The following is a 14,827-nucleotide window of genomic DNA, read 5'->3' as shown; positions in this document are numbered from 1 at the left end:
AAATAAGATGAGCAGCAGGTACTCTTGATGTGAAGGCAGCGTTTGCCCAACACTCCTTCACACCACCCACAGTCTTTACAGCTTACCGACAATGCAAATCACCCGGTATCTTGCCCCCGCCGTACTGGCCACGGCCGCCGCCGCGGAGACGCAGTTCTGCGGCGCGCCGAACGACTACGAGGTGCTCATGGGCACGCCGTGGATCGTGTACTCGATGAACTACAACTACAAGTCCATCAGCGGCTCGTGCTGCACGGGGTACGCGGGCACGTCGGGCTCGGGCGACGCGCAGCGCATCGAGTGGAGCAGCGTGTGGAAGATCGACCCGACGGTGAACAAGGACGTCGTGAAGGGGTACTCGTTCATCGGGCTCACGCAGAACCTGGAGACGCGGCTGAGCGATATCGCGAGCATCCCGAGCACGTACGACTGGACCGTGTCCAACACGTCCGCTTACAAGGGTGGGTGGTGCTACCACCAGCAATGGAAAGACAAACAAGAGGGATGATGACTGACAGATCCACATAGGCAACGTGGTGTACGACTTCATGACTTCCGACACCAAGGGCGACAGCACGTCGTCTGCGGCGCAGGAGCTGATGCTCTGGCTACGGTACGAGGGCGGGCAGGTGCCGATCGGGTGGGCGGAGGGCCCGACGGCGACGATTGACGGGCTGTACGGCAAGGACGGGTGGAAGCTGTACCAGGGCAAGAACACGGACACGGGCATCACGGTGTCGTCGCTGCTGGTGCCGGAGGACAGCCAGTTCGGCGACCTGGAGAGCGGCGCGTTCGAGGGAGACATCAAGGACTGGCTTGTGGCGCTGGCGAAGCAGGGCGTCTTCTCGGAGAGCACGTATGTCAACGTCGGCAACGCGGGCATGGAGCCGTACTGGGGCACTGTCACGTTCAACAACACGCTCGGCTTGAGAATCAACCTCTAGTAGGTTGGAGAGTGTATGAGGACAGGTGGAAGGTGTGAGACGACTCCTGGAGAGTGAGTGTGGTATATATTCTTTCACTTCTTTGTATCCTGTTTCTGTTACATCGCTGTAGATGAAGATAAAGACTCGTCAGCAGTTATTGCCTGAGTGTGATGACGCCGCTCATGACCTTGGTCGCCTTGCCGCCGAGATGCAGAGTCTCCAGTTTGCGGGTGCCGTCGGCGGTGGTGGTGACGGTGGAATCAACATAGATGGTACTCCGGCGACCCATCTCTACGCCCTGGGTGATTTCGAAGTTGAGCGACTCCCCTTTCAAAACATGGATGCTGAGGTAGCTGGACAGGGCGCAGGCGGCGCTGCCCGTGGCGGGGTCCTCGAGGGTAGGCGTGATGAGGCGGGTGCGGATCTTGTGCACCTCGCGACCGTCGACGGTCTCCGTGCCGAGACGCACAAAGTAGTAGGGCGAGATGAAGGTGTCGCGCCAGCCCTCGTCCAGCAGCTCGTTCTGGCGGAAGTCGATGGGGCCGTGCTTGGCAGACCCCAAGGCCTCGAGGGAGGGCAGCTCGGTGAGGGCAAAGGTCATGCCATTCACAATACTGAAGACGGGGGCGTTCTCCTCGGCGGCAGCGATCTCGCCAGTGGCATCGCTGAAGGGGCCCGGGCCTAGGCTCTTCAGGCGGTGCTGGTGCAGGCGGACGTTGTGGGGGATGGCGGCGCGGACGGAGTCGGGGCCGGTGGTCTCGAGGGCGATGGGGCCGGCTTTGGCGCGGAGCTCGGTGACGCCGCGGGGCTGCAGGAAGACGGCGGTGCCAACGGTGGGGTGGCCGGCGAACGGCAGCTCCTCCTCGGGGGTGAAGATGTCGAAGCGACGAGTGGTGGAAGAGGCGTCGTCGGTCTCGTGGACGAAGGTGGTCTCGGAGTAGTTGAACTCGCGGGCGATGGCCTGCTTCTGCGTTTGCGTCAGGGTCACCGCGGCCGGGATCGTGACGATGGCCAGTGGGTTGCCCTCGAAGGGCGTGTCGGTGAAGACGTCGACGGTCGTGTAGGGGAGCTCCATGTTTTAGTGTTTACTTAACGCGTGCGTTAGGTAATTAAGGCTCAGATGACAGATTGTGTATGAGATGATGCTTGAGATGGTGATGGAAGGCCTCCACTGGCTTAAATGCACGTCGGCCACGCCCTTTACGCCTTTGCATGTCATGTCATTTCAACTCGGGCAGACCCCGCTGGAGATTGACTCACAGTGAGTGACTCACTGAGCCGTCTCTCATCGTTCTGAAGATAGCTTCTTAGTGGGGGCCATCGTATAGATTACCTCATTTTACAGCATATGTTTTTACTACTCTTCCTCTGTGTCCCCGGGCTGTGTCTTGTGATAGAGACGCCCTGTAATGCGTCCATTTCATTAGGGACCATAGGGGATAGACATGTCCAGTGGGCAGCCAAGATAGGTACAATGACTGCCAAATGAAGTCAGATGCCTGTCTGTACCTTAAGATAGGTAGGTAGCCTGGCCCATTCCCATTCATGTCCGGGCGCTGTAACGGCGGGCAACGTGTGCGCTATGACTGCCAAATACACAAAAGCCATGACCTGTGTGGTCGCTGAATACGCCTCCTTTGCAACATCTCAGTGAGTGGAGAGTTACAAGCCCTTATTTACTTACTAACCTTCACTAACTTCACTGGAAAGCCCCTATTCACTAGAAACATCTCACTCACTAAAAAAAGATCTCACTCCTTGAAAAAGCTCCCACTACCGGAAAAGATTACTACTTGGGTACTGAAAACATACCTACTCACTGCCTAGGAAGAGACGAAGAGGAAACTATGAAAAGTCCATCCATCCGTAGATTGTAGACATACGACATGGGCTTGGACATGTACTTGGACATGGACTTGTCATGGGTTGGCCCCCGTCTTAAGCACCAAAGACCGGCTCCGGTCTCTGCCCGGTGTCACGAAAGGGCGGAACCGTCTGCCGTCCTCCGCCCCGGGAAACTGTCGAAAACGCCTTTTCGATCGGTGTTGCTTTCTTGCGCTCCTCAAATCCCACGCTGGTCATTTTGACCTTCAACACACAAAATGCACATAAATAACACATGCCACCAGCGTCTTCGCACGCATCGTCAATGAATCACCTTCAGAACCGCAGCTGAGCACCTTCATTATGGCCTCCGGACGAAGAAGTGTCTACATCAACCCCCGCGCCGGGGCCCTCGGCCGCGACATCGACACATCCGCAACCCAGGCCTTCCACCGCCAACTCCCCTCCTTCAACCGCACCCCTCTCGTCTCCCTCGACGCCCTCGCCCGCGACCTTGGCGTCAAAGCCGTCTTCCTCAAAGACGAGAGCAACAGGCTCGGCCTCCCCGCCTTCAAGATCCTCGGCGCATCATGGGGCACTTACCGAGCCATAACAGCCCACCTCGCCCTGCCCGCCGACACGCCCCTCAACGATGTCGCCCAGGCGGCCCAGCAGAACGGCATCTCTCTTTACGCCGCGACCGAGGGCAACCACGGCAGAGCCGTCGCCTTCATGGCCCGCATCCTCGGCATCTCAGCGCACATCTACGTCCCGCGCAGCGTCAACGGCGACGCGGCGACTCTCATCGCCTCCGAGGGCGCCCACGTCATCGTCAGCGACTCCCACTACGACGACGCCGTCCTCGAGGCCTGGCACGCCTCCAAGTCCGTCTCGGGCGGCCTGCTCATCCAGGACAACGCCTTTGAAGGCTACGAGCAGATCCCCGCCTGGATCGTCGAGGGCTACTCCACCCTCGTCGTCGAGGCCGAGCAGCAGGTCTCCGAGCAGGGCCTCGCCCCGACACTGATGGTCTCCCCAGTCGGCGTCGGCTCCCTCGCCCACGCCGTCGTCTCCCACTGCAAATCCGCCGGCCGCGAACACGCTGTGCTGACTGTTGAGCCCGACACCGCGCCGTGCCTGTGGAAGAGCCTGCGCGCCGGCGAGCCCGTCTCGGTGCACACGTCGAGCACCATTATGGACGGCCTTAACTGCGGCACCGTCTCCCTCACAGCGTGGGCGGATTTGCAGGCTGGTGTCGACGCGAGTGCTACAGTTTCGGACTTTGAAGCGCAACGGGGGGTTGAGTATCTCGAGACCGAGGGCGTGCAGAGCGGGCCCTGCGGCGGCGCCACTGTTGCTGCGCTCCGGCGTCTTGCGGAGGTGAGCCCGCGGCCGGCATGTCTATCGGAGGATTCTGTCGTTGTGCTGCTCAACACTGAAGGTCGGAGGAAGTACACAGCGCCTCGGGATGTGTCTGTTGACGACCCTGTCCAGCTGACACAGATCCTGACAGCCATCGACTCATCTAACCCTGACCTTTCTAAGGCGTCTGGCGCAGGCGAGGCGGAGATTGCAAGCTACATCTCGGCCTGGTTGCAGCACCGTGATATCGAGGTACACTGGCTGGAAAGCACAAAGCCCGGCCGCCCGTCTGTCGTCGGCGTCCTGCGCGGCAAGGGCGGGGGCAAGTCAATCATGCTCAACGGGCACATTGACACCGTCAGCCTGGGCAGCTACTCGCCTGACCTCGATCCTCTCAGCGGCGAGTTAAAGGCAGAGGATGGCGGCAGGATCTACGGCCGCGGGTGTCTGGACATGAAGGCTGGCGTTGCCGCCGCCATGTCCGCGATGGCGCAGTTCAACGCAGGGGGAGGCTCGTCTCTCCGCGGAGACGTCATCTTGGCTGCTGTGGCCGACGAAGAGAACTTTTCCTTTGGCACCGAAGAGGTCCTCGCGGCGGCGTGGAGAGCCGATGCGGCCATCATCCCTGAGCCGACGCAGCAGGAGGTCATCTTTGCGCATAAGGGGTTTCTATGGGTTGAGATTGACGTGCTCGGCGTTGCGGCTCACGGGTCCATGCCGGATAAGGGAGTTGATGCCATCTTGCTTGCTGGGGCGGTGCAGACTTCCCTCTTGGGGTATGCAAAGGGGCTGCCGACGGACGACCGTCTTGGCAAGGCGTCATTGCATGGCGGGCTCATCCAAGGCGGCGAGGAGTCCTCGAGTTATCCGGACAAGTGCACACTGACTGTTGAGTTTCGCACCGTTCCGTCGCAGTCGAGCGAGTCCATCCTGCGCGATGTGGAAGGAATTCTCGCGGGGATAGCATCGAGCACGCCAGAGTTCAAGTACGCCCCGCCACGTGTGACATTTGAGCGCCCCTGTTTCGCGCTGGCTGCGGACGATGAATTTCTCACAGACTTTGTCTCCCACGTGTCGAGAGTCACCGGCAGTGTTCCTGAGCCGAATGGCATGCCGTTCTGGTGCGATGCCGCGCTATTGCATCAAGTCGGTATCCCGTCGATTGTGTACGGACCAAAGGGTTTTGGACTTCATGGGAAGGAGGAGTGGGTTAGCGTAGAGAGTCTTCGCGAGGTTACTGCCGTGATGACCAGCGTTGTGGAGGACTTTTGCGCATAGATCACGAAAGACTTGACATCAAAAGAAATAGACTTGCATTAGAGTTCGTCACAAGATAGATTCTGATGGGGAAATTTGCGACTTATACCTTCATTTGAGGTGAAAGCTCCTTGAACTTGAAATTCAAATCTGTTCGTTGCAAGCCTTCACTATGCTCCACGAAGTTACTCTTTCGAGTTGTGGTCAAAGAAACCTAGTTCGTCTTCAAAACATTAGTAGAAGAATGCTTCGTTGTTTTAGTATAAGTAGCTTAAGAAATCTAGAATACACTTGTTGTAATATGTATAAATGAAGATGCCATCACCGTAATCTTACAAAATCTTACACCCCCTATTCAGCAACATCACCCCTCAATCTCATCAACCTGCTCCATCCTCTTGCCGCGCCTCATCTTCACACCACCACGGGCAGCCCAATACTGGTCCAGCCTCTGCAGCACCTCCGCCTCATTATTATACGGCTGCAGTGCCGCCATCGATTGCACCTTCTGCACAACCGCATCCGTCTGGAACGCCGCCGCTGAGACCGGCACCGCCCTCCATCTAGCCTCCATCGGGTCCGCAAAAGACGTCTCGGTATACCCCAAGTCCGCTAGCGCCGTCACATTAAACGCCGCCATCATCTCGTGGTCCTCGTGGATAAGATTATGACAGTGGAACATGTACACCCCATCCCACGGCGCATAGTGCGCCTCCACGCGGACGACCTCCCCGGCATCTAGCCACACCACGTCCTTCAGACCCGCGGCCTCGTACGCGAGCACAGGGCGCTTCGCCTTCGTGCGGCTGAGGATGCGGAAGTCGACGAGGTGCACGTGGACCGGGTGCGTCCAACCGCCGCCGCCGTTCTCGAACTCCCAGATCTCGACGGTGCCGCGCGGGACGCGGGCCAGCACGCGATTCGCCACGTCGCTGAAGCCGACGCCGTTGATCTGCCACTCGCCGTTGGACCTGTGGAACTTGAAGCGCCGGTCGACGCCGTCGCCCTGCCGCGGCGGGAAGGGCACGTCGCGGAGTCTGGCGGGGACGAGGGAGGTGTCTGCGGCGGCGGCGGACTTGCCCACGACGAAGCGCATCACTTGGTCCGTGAAGCCGTACACTCCGTTGCGTTGACAGCGTCCGCCCCCCCTTTTTGCCGAAATTACGCACGCATAATCCCTGTATATACATGAAAATTTGCCCAACGCCACGTAGATATTCGTAGTACGGCAATTGACCTATTCTGATGGCTTCAATTGATCTATTTCTATTGAATCTCATTATCTGAGGGCATCGTGATGCCTCCTAAACGCCGCCGCGCGGCTCGGCAGGCGGATGATGACCCTTCTGGGCATCGTCCGTCACCCATCGCCAACGGTACGCGGAAACAACGACGTATACAACAACTGGCACAGGACGCCGCCAGAGATCCTCCTCAACGCTCTGCCTCGCCGTCGATCAGGATCGTTACGCCCGCCGAGAGGGCTCGCCGGGCTGCCGCCGCCGAAGAGGCCGCCGAGGAGGCCGCCGAGGAGGTTATCGTCGCCGAGGCTGGACCCGAGACTAATGATTTGGTGGCGGCTGAGTCTACATCGCGAAGAAAGCGTGTACTTATAGCCCCTCCGTCATCACGAAGAGCTCCAAAAGCGTCCTCTCGCCAAAAAGCAACGACAACGCAGAGGAAGCGAAAGAAGGATCCGCCGCATACGATCCGGCTCCGAAGTACTCTGCCTTCGTCGATGCCACCGTTTCGACCAGACTCGACCCCAGTTAACCCAACCCCTCGTCAAACCACTCGATTTGCGGACGATACGCCTACGGCCCCTCGCCATAGCGCTGATGATACGTTTATGTCGTTCCACGATGTATTTGAAGAGGAGGACGATATGGGTAACGAGGAACCAACTCTGCTACAAATCCAGGTTACCCGTGGCCCAGCGCTCAAGGGTAACGGTTTACCTGTTCTCGATCTAACCATCGAGAGCATCGCGTATAACAGATTCAGTATTGCTCCTGTATTAGATGCGAATAGTAGAGACTGGGAGGCAGACAGCGGCGCCCAACTTGAGGCAGAAGTGGCTCACTCGTATATTGTGAAGAAGGCCAATATCGCTGTTGTCGTTGCTTGGAGGAAGCCCACCAACGCATCTAAACCAACACCAATCTTCACTCGGGTCTATCCGTCTACTGGAGGGGTCACTTGGCCAAGTATTCCATGGGTTGATATTGTCCCCTCTCTTGAACAAGCTGAAGAGAGGGGTGAAGTCCACCTCACCGTCAAGTGGCAATACAGCGCCGTACCAATCTCTGGTGGTATAGTGACTGGCGTACGAACGCCTCGAAAAGGTGGCCGAGCAGGCGTTTCAGCCGGCATGCAAGAGGCGATCGATCGTGAGGCTAACGATCCTGCAAACGTCGAGCGTCGGAAGGAGGGTATGCACAGACAACTTCTCCGTACGCACATCTGCCCAGAGTACCAGAGATGTAAGAATAGTTCGGGCGACGAGAAGTTCAACTGGTGCTATATACTAGGCCAGAAGCACTACAAGATCAAATCTCACCATATAGAGAAGTGGGCGAAGGCTATTATGACTGGACAGGCTGGCGTTGACAATATGGAACCACCTAAAGAACTGCTTGGTGAGATTCTTCACGACCAGTTTATAGAGGATCAGAAACGCCAGGGCAAGAGAAGTAAGAATATCGTGGAGGTTGATGATAACCAGGAGACGACAGTGATGACGGAAGAGAAGGCTGAAAATGCCGCACTTCCATCATCAGGGTCAAGATCTGGCCTAACCAACGCCAACAGCAACGCCATCGTCAATATATACGGCAACGCGGGGGCGCCAGATCGTCATCTTCAATATCCTAACCCATACGTACAGCTGCCGCCGCCGGCGCCGCCGCCGCCGGCATATTGGCCATATGCGAACATCTCACAGTATTCGTTGCCAACTCTTCCGCCATTGAACCTTCCAAGCACTCGTCAACCAAGTATCGCACTCCCGATTCGTTCGTCCTCGCCAGTGGTACCGGATTCGCCTCGAAAAGCTCTAGATCAAGTGGCCAGCTTCATCAAGTGGTTTATATCCGTCCGCGGCAAGCGATATAACGTCGACGAAGGGTTCAGAAAGAAGCTACAGAAACTGCGATCAGTAGACAGTAGCTTGCGGGCAATTCGCAAGTTACCAGATATTTGGTTTACTGAACAGGGTTTTACTCAAGATCTTACCGAAGATGTCAGGAACTCGATCAAATCCTTCATAGACAACAGCGCCTACTACGGAGGGCAGTCTGACGCCCTCTCCGACGTGGTATCTCACTCTGAACTTCATTCAAACCATCGAGAGTCAGAAGGAGATGTTTATACAAGAATATACGCTGGATTGCCAGGAGGGACGGCGGCGGCGCCAGTTGAAAACTCTGCGGCGCTAGTTTCAGGCGAGTTGGGGTCATCCCGACATATCGACGCCCTAGTGCCACGTCAATCCATCGAGCAAGAGATCCGTGGTACGCCAGTTGAAGTTGGTCGACGTGGTGAGTGTATATAGAGCTGTTTACTGTCGAATATGGCTAACTTTGTAGGCGTTTCGGAACTCTTTGGTTTCGTTTCGTCACCACTGCTGTCAGCGTCGCAGATGCTGCCCACGCAGTTACAGATCGAACAAGACGAAATCGAGCAAGGCGATGAGGACAATCAGATTGAAATCTCGAGTGATACGTCGTCAACAGAGACGTATTACTCGGAGGAGGATAACGAAGAAGAGTGATACAGCAAGAGTGGTGTGAAGTTTGACTGTATGCGCGATTTTTTTGCATGACGTGTTCAACCACGGAAAAGTCTACCCATAGCCGTAGATTCAACACTGCCGCTCTATACGTATAAAAGCAATAGAATTACTGTTATTTTGGATCTGCAAACAATACACTTCGGTCCATCCCGATACTGGTTAGGGGCAGTTGAAGTCTCTGACTATGGTTGAAGTCTCTGATCGTGATGACGTGTCATCATCACAAATCATCGTCACAAGCATCAACAACGCGTTTCAGCCGTTATACAGGCAAAATTGATATGTATACGTAGCTACCGACGAAAACAATGGACGACGGTATATTTTTTGTGTTCTGGTGCGCTTGTGGCTAACCTTTTGGCAATCTTGTTGGCTACAATCATGGATTTGATGATTGACCATCATATGACGACACGATTAAGATCTATTGCGCGCGAACGCACGATGAAAATTTGGATTGCTTGCTGATGTTCAATATTGGCAGCAAATCCTCCCTTTTATAGTTCGATATCGTCAAATATATGCTCTGTCCCATCAAAGTTGACGAACGAATGGCGGAAATGGCCCTCGATCTGGGGTAGACGATACCCAATCTCCATAGCGCAGTCACGTAGATATTCCATGAAATCCCGAGTGTCATTCTCATCGTTGTTCCACTTCGAATACGTCTTCCTGATGTATCGCTTTAGATCGCCGAAGTACTCTTCGATGGGGTTGAAGTCTGGTGAATACGGAGGCAGAAACTCGAGATGGACACCTGATACCCGGCATAAACCCTCGATTTCAGGTATACGATGGCAGGAGAGGTTATCCATAACGATGACAGAGTTTGGCTCTGGAAAACGCCCACATTTCGGGATAAGGCACTCCTGTAGCCAACGAAAGAACCCATCGCCGTCAGTCGTACCATAATACGTAGTCAAGTGTAGGATACCGCTCAACGTGAGGGCTGGCAGGATCTGTACGCGAGAGTTCTGAAACCGATCAATCTCTGCAGTTCGAAACGCAGCAAGCCCTTTCGGCGCCCATCCAGTCCTCCGTATCCCAGTATCCTTATTGACGCCGGATTCGTCGACGAATACCAGCTGGTCGGGGCGATATCGTCGTATACGGTACAAGTACTCGTATCGTAGTTCGTCACTTCGCTGAGCAGCAATAATCTTGGACTTCTTGTTCGTCCAGCCAGCTGAGTTTAACTGTCGACTGATTGCAGAACGACTGATCTGGATCTCGAAGGCTTCAAATAGGAAATCTTGCATCTCTTCAAGAGATAGATCGCTGCGGTACTGCAGTAGTTCAAGAAGCTCTGTACGATGCCATATTTCCATCTTTTGTCGACTCTGGCGGCACCTCTTATATCTCTGCACTTCGCCAGTGATATTACGTCGTGATCTATGTCGTCGAATCGTTCGTTCGGTACAGCCAACGATACTTGCCAGCTCGTGGGTCTTTTGGTCTTCGAATGGCAGTATCATCGCGATCGTCGATAGCTGTAGATTCGATATTCTGGGCGCCATTGTATCGTCGTCGTCGCCCGGCGTCTTTCTCGATGTATCTGATATAATAAACCACGGACATGTACTGACCAGCGGCAAACTGTAAGTAACAGGGCACAATCTATACAGCAGTAGACTCTTGCTCAATATCGTGAACAAGCTGAGCTATCAGGAGAGTCATTAATCCTGTTGACTGCCAAAGCATTTGCTCTGAAGAACCGTATCAAGCCCCTTGGTATGCTTATATATTACTCAGAGCCATACAAACCGTATGCTGAGTAGATATATAAAGTCATACAGCAGGTCTCTTCTTCTGTTCCTCAGCAAATGTCATCTTGATCTCTCATGACGAAAATAGACCTTTTGTTGGTCGAATGGTATGGGGATGAGGTGACTAGCTGGGTTGGCAATGCCTCGATGGGTAGATTGACTGCTACGGAAGCATGAAATACACACCTTATGTCTCTATCGTGTAGTTATACGTTTGAATACTACTGGGACTATAGTGATTGACGGCAATTGAGGTGTTGGTGATGACTTTGACGCGTTTTGCGTGCGATGCAGAGAAATGCGCGTCACAGCGTAAAATTGGCTTTTTTTCATGTTTTTGCATAAGCGGGGAAAAAAAAGGGGGGCGGACGCTGTCAACGCAACGGAGTGTAGTCTGTGTCCTTGCCGACGTCTTTCTGGTTTAGAAGTGAGATGTTCTGCCCCGCGTATCCGGAAAAGTCGACCACGACCTCCCATCGCTCCGCCATAGACATGGTGAGTGTGCTCGTGGTGATCGGGCCAGTGAGCAGTCCGGCGTCAGATGCAATGACTTGAAACGGGATGTTGGCACCGCCGGTCTGGCGCCTGAAGTAGAGGATGAAGGAGCGCGAGACGGCGGCGTTGAGGAAGCGCAGACGGTACTTGCGCGGCTCGACCTTGAAGAAGGGCCACGGCTGGCCGTTGACGTGGATTACGTCGCCCCAGAGACTGTCGGTCTCGCCGGCTGGCGAGAAGAGGGAGCCGTCGGCGTTGTACTGCTTCGAGGACAGGACGAGGGGGATGTCGTTGACGCCGTAGCCTGTCGGAAGGCCGAGCGCATCCTCGGCGGGGTCTTGGACGATGTACGCGCCGGCCTGGCCAAAGTAGGCGTTGACTGCGGTCTGTGGTGATGAGTTAGCTTGGCTCAAAGGTGGTGTGGGGGAGTCTTACAATGTCCATGGCGTGGTCGTGATACCACAGAAAGCGCGCACTCTGGCTGTTGGGGTAATAGTAGTCCTTGTATTGTCCCGGCTGGATCTTGTCCTCAGCCCATCCGTCCCAAGGGGCCCTCTTCAGTAGTGTTAGTCTCAATGTTGGAGCTCAGTTAGGAATTGAGTCTTAGTACTTACCGAAGGGGATCCATGCAAATGGACGGCGCTTGGCAGTGTGGCTTTGTTGGTGAATCTCACGACCGTCTCGCGACCTCTGGGGACAAGGAACGTGGGGCCGGGTGAAAGTCCATCATAGCCAACGAGCGAAGCCGGTCCCTTGTTCGGGTAGACCTGCTGCTTGAAGGGCACGATGTCGACCTCGTAGTAGTCAATCTGCTTGTTGGTGACCGGGTTGGTGATTGACCTATGAGATGTCAGAATTCGTCCACAGCACTAGCCACTTCATCGAGAGACTTACATTTTGGGCTGCTTCACCGGCGGGATGGGCAACGGAAACTGGTAGAAGAACCTGTACTCGGGGCTCAACCAGTCCTTCGCTGACGACCCTTCGAAAAGGGCCATCGCGGCCGCGAGGTGAGAAGCCCGGAAGAGCATTTTGGACGGGGTTGGTAAAGATCGAAGAGACGAGAGAAGCAGGACCTTGTTTGTCACGAAACAAGACTTCACTGGAGAACAACCAGAACATGTAATACGAGAGATGGCAATTGCGGATCTATATACGTCTGACGAGAGCCCCCTTCCCCCGCGCGGAGCCTCATCCAGATCCTCAGCAAGTTCGTATAACACCAATAATCACCCGAGTGGCGCTGCGTGTCTGTCTAGACTATTGCTGTTGTGCTCCCGGCCTTAGCAGTCCGAACGTGCATGCAAACGAAGAACATTCTGCGTGGTGGCTCAGACTGCAGCTTTTCGACAAGATGAGAGAATCTGGGCTTTTGTCGCTGGCTTTCGTTGGCGGTCGTCAGTGATCGGATGATCCCTTGGCAGTCAGCGCATCCTAAACCCAGCCGTTCCTGCAGAAACTGTGCATCCCCGCGAGGTTTAGGGGCAGTCTTGACCTCTCTGCGAGTCAAGCAATTGCCAAGTTTGGCACGCATCGATGCACGGCGAACAAGCAACCCGATGAGTCGGTTCAGCTGGCGTTGCGCAGAAGCCGTGCATGCAGCTTTATGCTGGGCAGTGAATCATGATAATCGGCGCTAGAAGCAGATCACTCGGAAGACTTCTGAGAATGTGAAGCCACTATCACCCTTAGCATTTTGTCAGGCGGCATGGGATGGACAGGAGAATTGTTCAGTGCGCAGTCGCGCAAGGACTCTACGTCGATGCGGAGGAAGAATCTAGGTGCGGCTCGAGGGCTTCTTCGCTGGCCATCTTTTCGAAGCACCATCCAACCGGCTGCTGCCGCGGCAACATTGGCTGCCAAGACACGCCGCCGGGGGCACGTTTATTCCTGCGTGAAGTGGCTTGGTTAATCTAGCTATGAGCGCTGGGCGCGGCTGGCTATAAAGTGGTGTGGCTAATCCCTTACGTAAAGGTGGGATTTAGGCTAGGATTTAGGCCTTAGGCCTAAGCTTAGCTAACTACTATTTTATACCTCCTTTTTAGCTAATACCTCTAGTACTTTAAGTAAAGCTATTTCTATCCTAAAGTAGTAATCTAATTAATTATATAGTAGTTTTATATTATTCCTACTTCTATATATTATTCTTACTTTTCTATATTACTATTATTATTCTATTTTAACTCTAAAATACTTTTTAACCCTTTTTAGTTTTTATATAGCTAATTAATATTATAACTACTATTTAAGTTATCTCTATAAGGATAATTAGATAGCTACTTAGTATAATTAGTATTACTTTCTACTTTTAACTTAAATTAAGTTTCTAAGCTAATAACTTAGAGATTTACTATTTAAAACCCCTTTATAGAGTTAACTTTTAACTTAAATAAGTTTAAAAACTATTCTCTTTAGTTTAATCTTAAATCTTATATTTTAAGTAGTTCTCTCTCTCTAAAAGTAGTAATCCTTAAATTATTAATTAGCTTTATAATACCTCTCCTCTAATCTACTAATTATATTAAGTTAAGTATTAAATATAATAATTCTTAATTAATATTACTTTAAAGATTAATCTTCTTATAATACTTTTAAAGCTTAGTTAATTAATCTTTTGCTTTTTTAAACTTTAAACTTATATTAGTTTTATTTAAGTTTAAAGTTAATTAATTTTTACTAATTAAACTTAATATAGTTATAACTTAGAGAAATATTAACTAAGATATCTAACTTAGTAATAAACTTATAACTTAGTAAAGTTATAATTTTTAATTACCTTCTAAGCCTTTATTATTAAATAACTTCTTATATAAAAGACTTTTATAGTTAGTAATTTAACTATTAAATAAAGCAAATTAAGGCGATTAAAATAATATAAAGTCTAACTATAAAAGTTAATTAGTTAGTAAAATATAAGGGAATAAAGTTATTATATATAAAAGAAATAAATAAATAGAAGGGACTTAATTAAGATTAAGTCTTAAGATATTATCCTTAGATTAAGACTTATTATTAATTATAAGTAGTTTAGATAAACTTAGTATTCTAATAAAATTATAATATTTCTCTACTACTAATAGTTTAATAAAGCTATTAGTAACTATCTTATAAATTAAGATATAATTAATCTTAAAATTCCTATTACTAATATTATTAATAATTTAGTAATACTTAATCTTAATATAGTATAATTTAGATAACTATTTACTTAATAGATAATTATTAAGGGTATTTATAGAATCTATATATACTTAGAGGAGTAATTAAATAGAGATATTTATCTCTTTAAAGAGATCTATAATATATAGTAAAGCTTTCTCTCTAAGTATTAGATTTATTTATTTAGCTTTATAAGTTAATATAGCTATAAATAATTATAGTACTAATTTCTAAATAATTAGTGC

At 51.7% G+C, this 14,827-nt stretch overlaps 5 protein-coding genes across 5 annotated transcripts; 2 read left to right on the top strand and 3 right to left on the bottom strand.

Moving 5' to 3' along the window:
* Positions 1–91: 91 nt before the first annotated feature.
* On the top strand, positions 92–944 carry xgeA-1 (Xyloglucan-specific endo-beta-1,4-glucanase A; the record flags this gene model as incomplete). Its single annotated transcript, XM_036644607.1, has 2 exons — positions 92–461; positions 529–944. 2 exons carry the CDS (start codon positions 92–94, stop codon positions 942–944), a joined length of 786 nt encoding a protein of 261 aa, XP_036490884.1.
* A 136-nt stretch (positions 945–1,080) lies between these two features.
* Positions 1,081–2,001, bottom strand: CGCS363_v012757 (putative isomerase; the record flags this gene model as incomplete). The annotated part of the gene is made up of 1 exon (XM_036644606.1): positions 1,081–2,001. One exon carries the CDS (start codon positions 1,999–2,001, stop codon positions 1,081–1,083), a length of 921 nt encoding a protein of 306 aa, XP_036490879.1.
* Positions 2,002–3,113: 1,112 nt separating this feature from the next.
* On the top strand, positions 3,114–5,390 carry ygeX (Diaminopropionate ammonia-lyase; the record flags this gene model as incomplete). Its single annotated transcript, XM_036644605.1, has 1 exon — positions 3,114–5,390. The coding sequence occupies one exon, from the start codon at positions 3,114–3,116 to the stop codon at positions 5,388–5,390; it is 2,277 nt and encodes a 758-aa protein (XP_036491069.1).
* Positions 5,391–9,659: 4,269 nt separating this feature from the next.
* Positions 9,660–10,490, bottom strand: CGCS363_v012755 (uncharacterized protein; the record flags this gene model as incomplete). The annotated part of the gene is made up of 1 exon (XM_036644604.1): positions 9,660–10,490. The coding sequence occupies one exon, from the start codon at positions 10,488–10,490 to the stop codon at positions 9,660–9,662; it is 831 nt and encodes a 276-aa protein (XP_036490877.1).
* An 812-nt stretch (positions 10,491–11,302) lies between these two features.
* Positions 11,303–12,454, bottom strand: BLRO-0 (Bilirubin oxidase; the record flags this gene model as incomplete). Its single annotated transcript, XM_036644603.1, has 4 exons — positions 11,303–11,809; positions 11,859–11,978; positions 12,038–12,263; positions 12,318–12,454. The coding sequence occupies 4 exons, from the start codon at positions 12,452–12,454 to the stop codon at positions 11,303–11,305; spliced, it is 990 nt and encodes a 329-aa protein (XP_036490878.1).
* Positions 12,455–14,827: the final 2,373 nt, after the last annotated feature.

Source organism: Colletotrichum siamense, assembly GCF_013390195.1.
Source record: "Colletotrichum siamense strain Cg363 chromosome Unknown KSG_Cg363_contig08, whole genome shotgun sequence".
NCBI classification, from domain to species: Eukaryota; Fungi; Ascomycota; class Sordariomycetes; order Glomerellales; family Glomerellaceae; genus Colletotrichum; species Colletotrichum siamense.
This window is presented reverse-complemented; position numbering and strand designations above follow the sequence as displayed.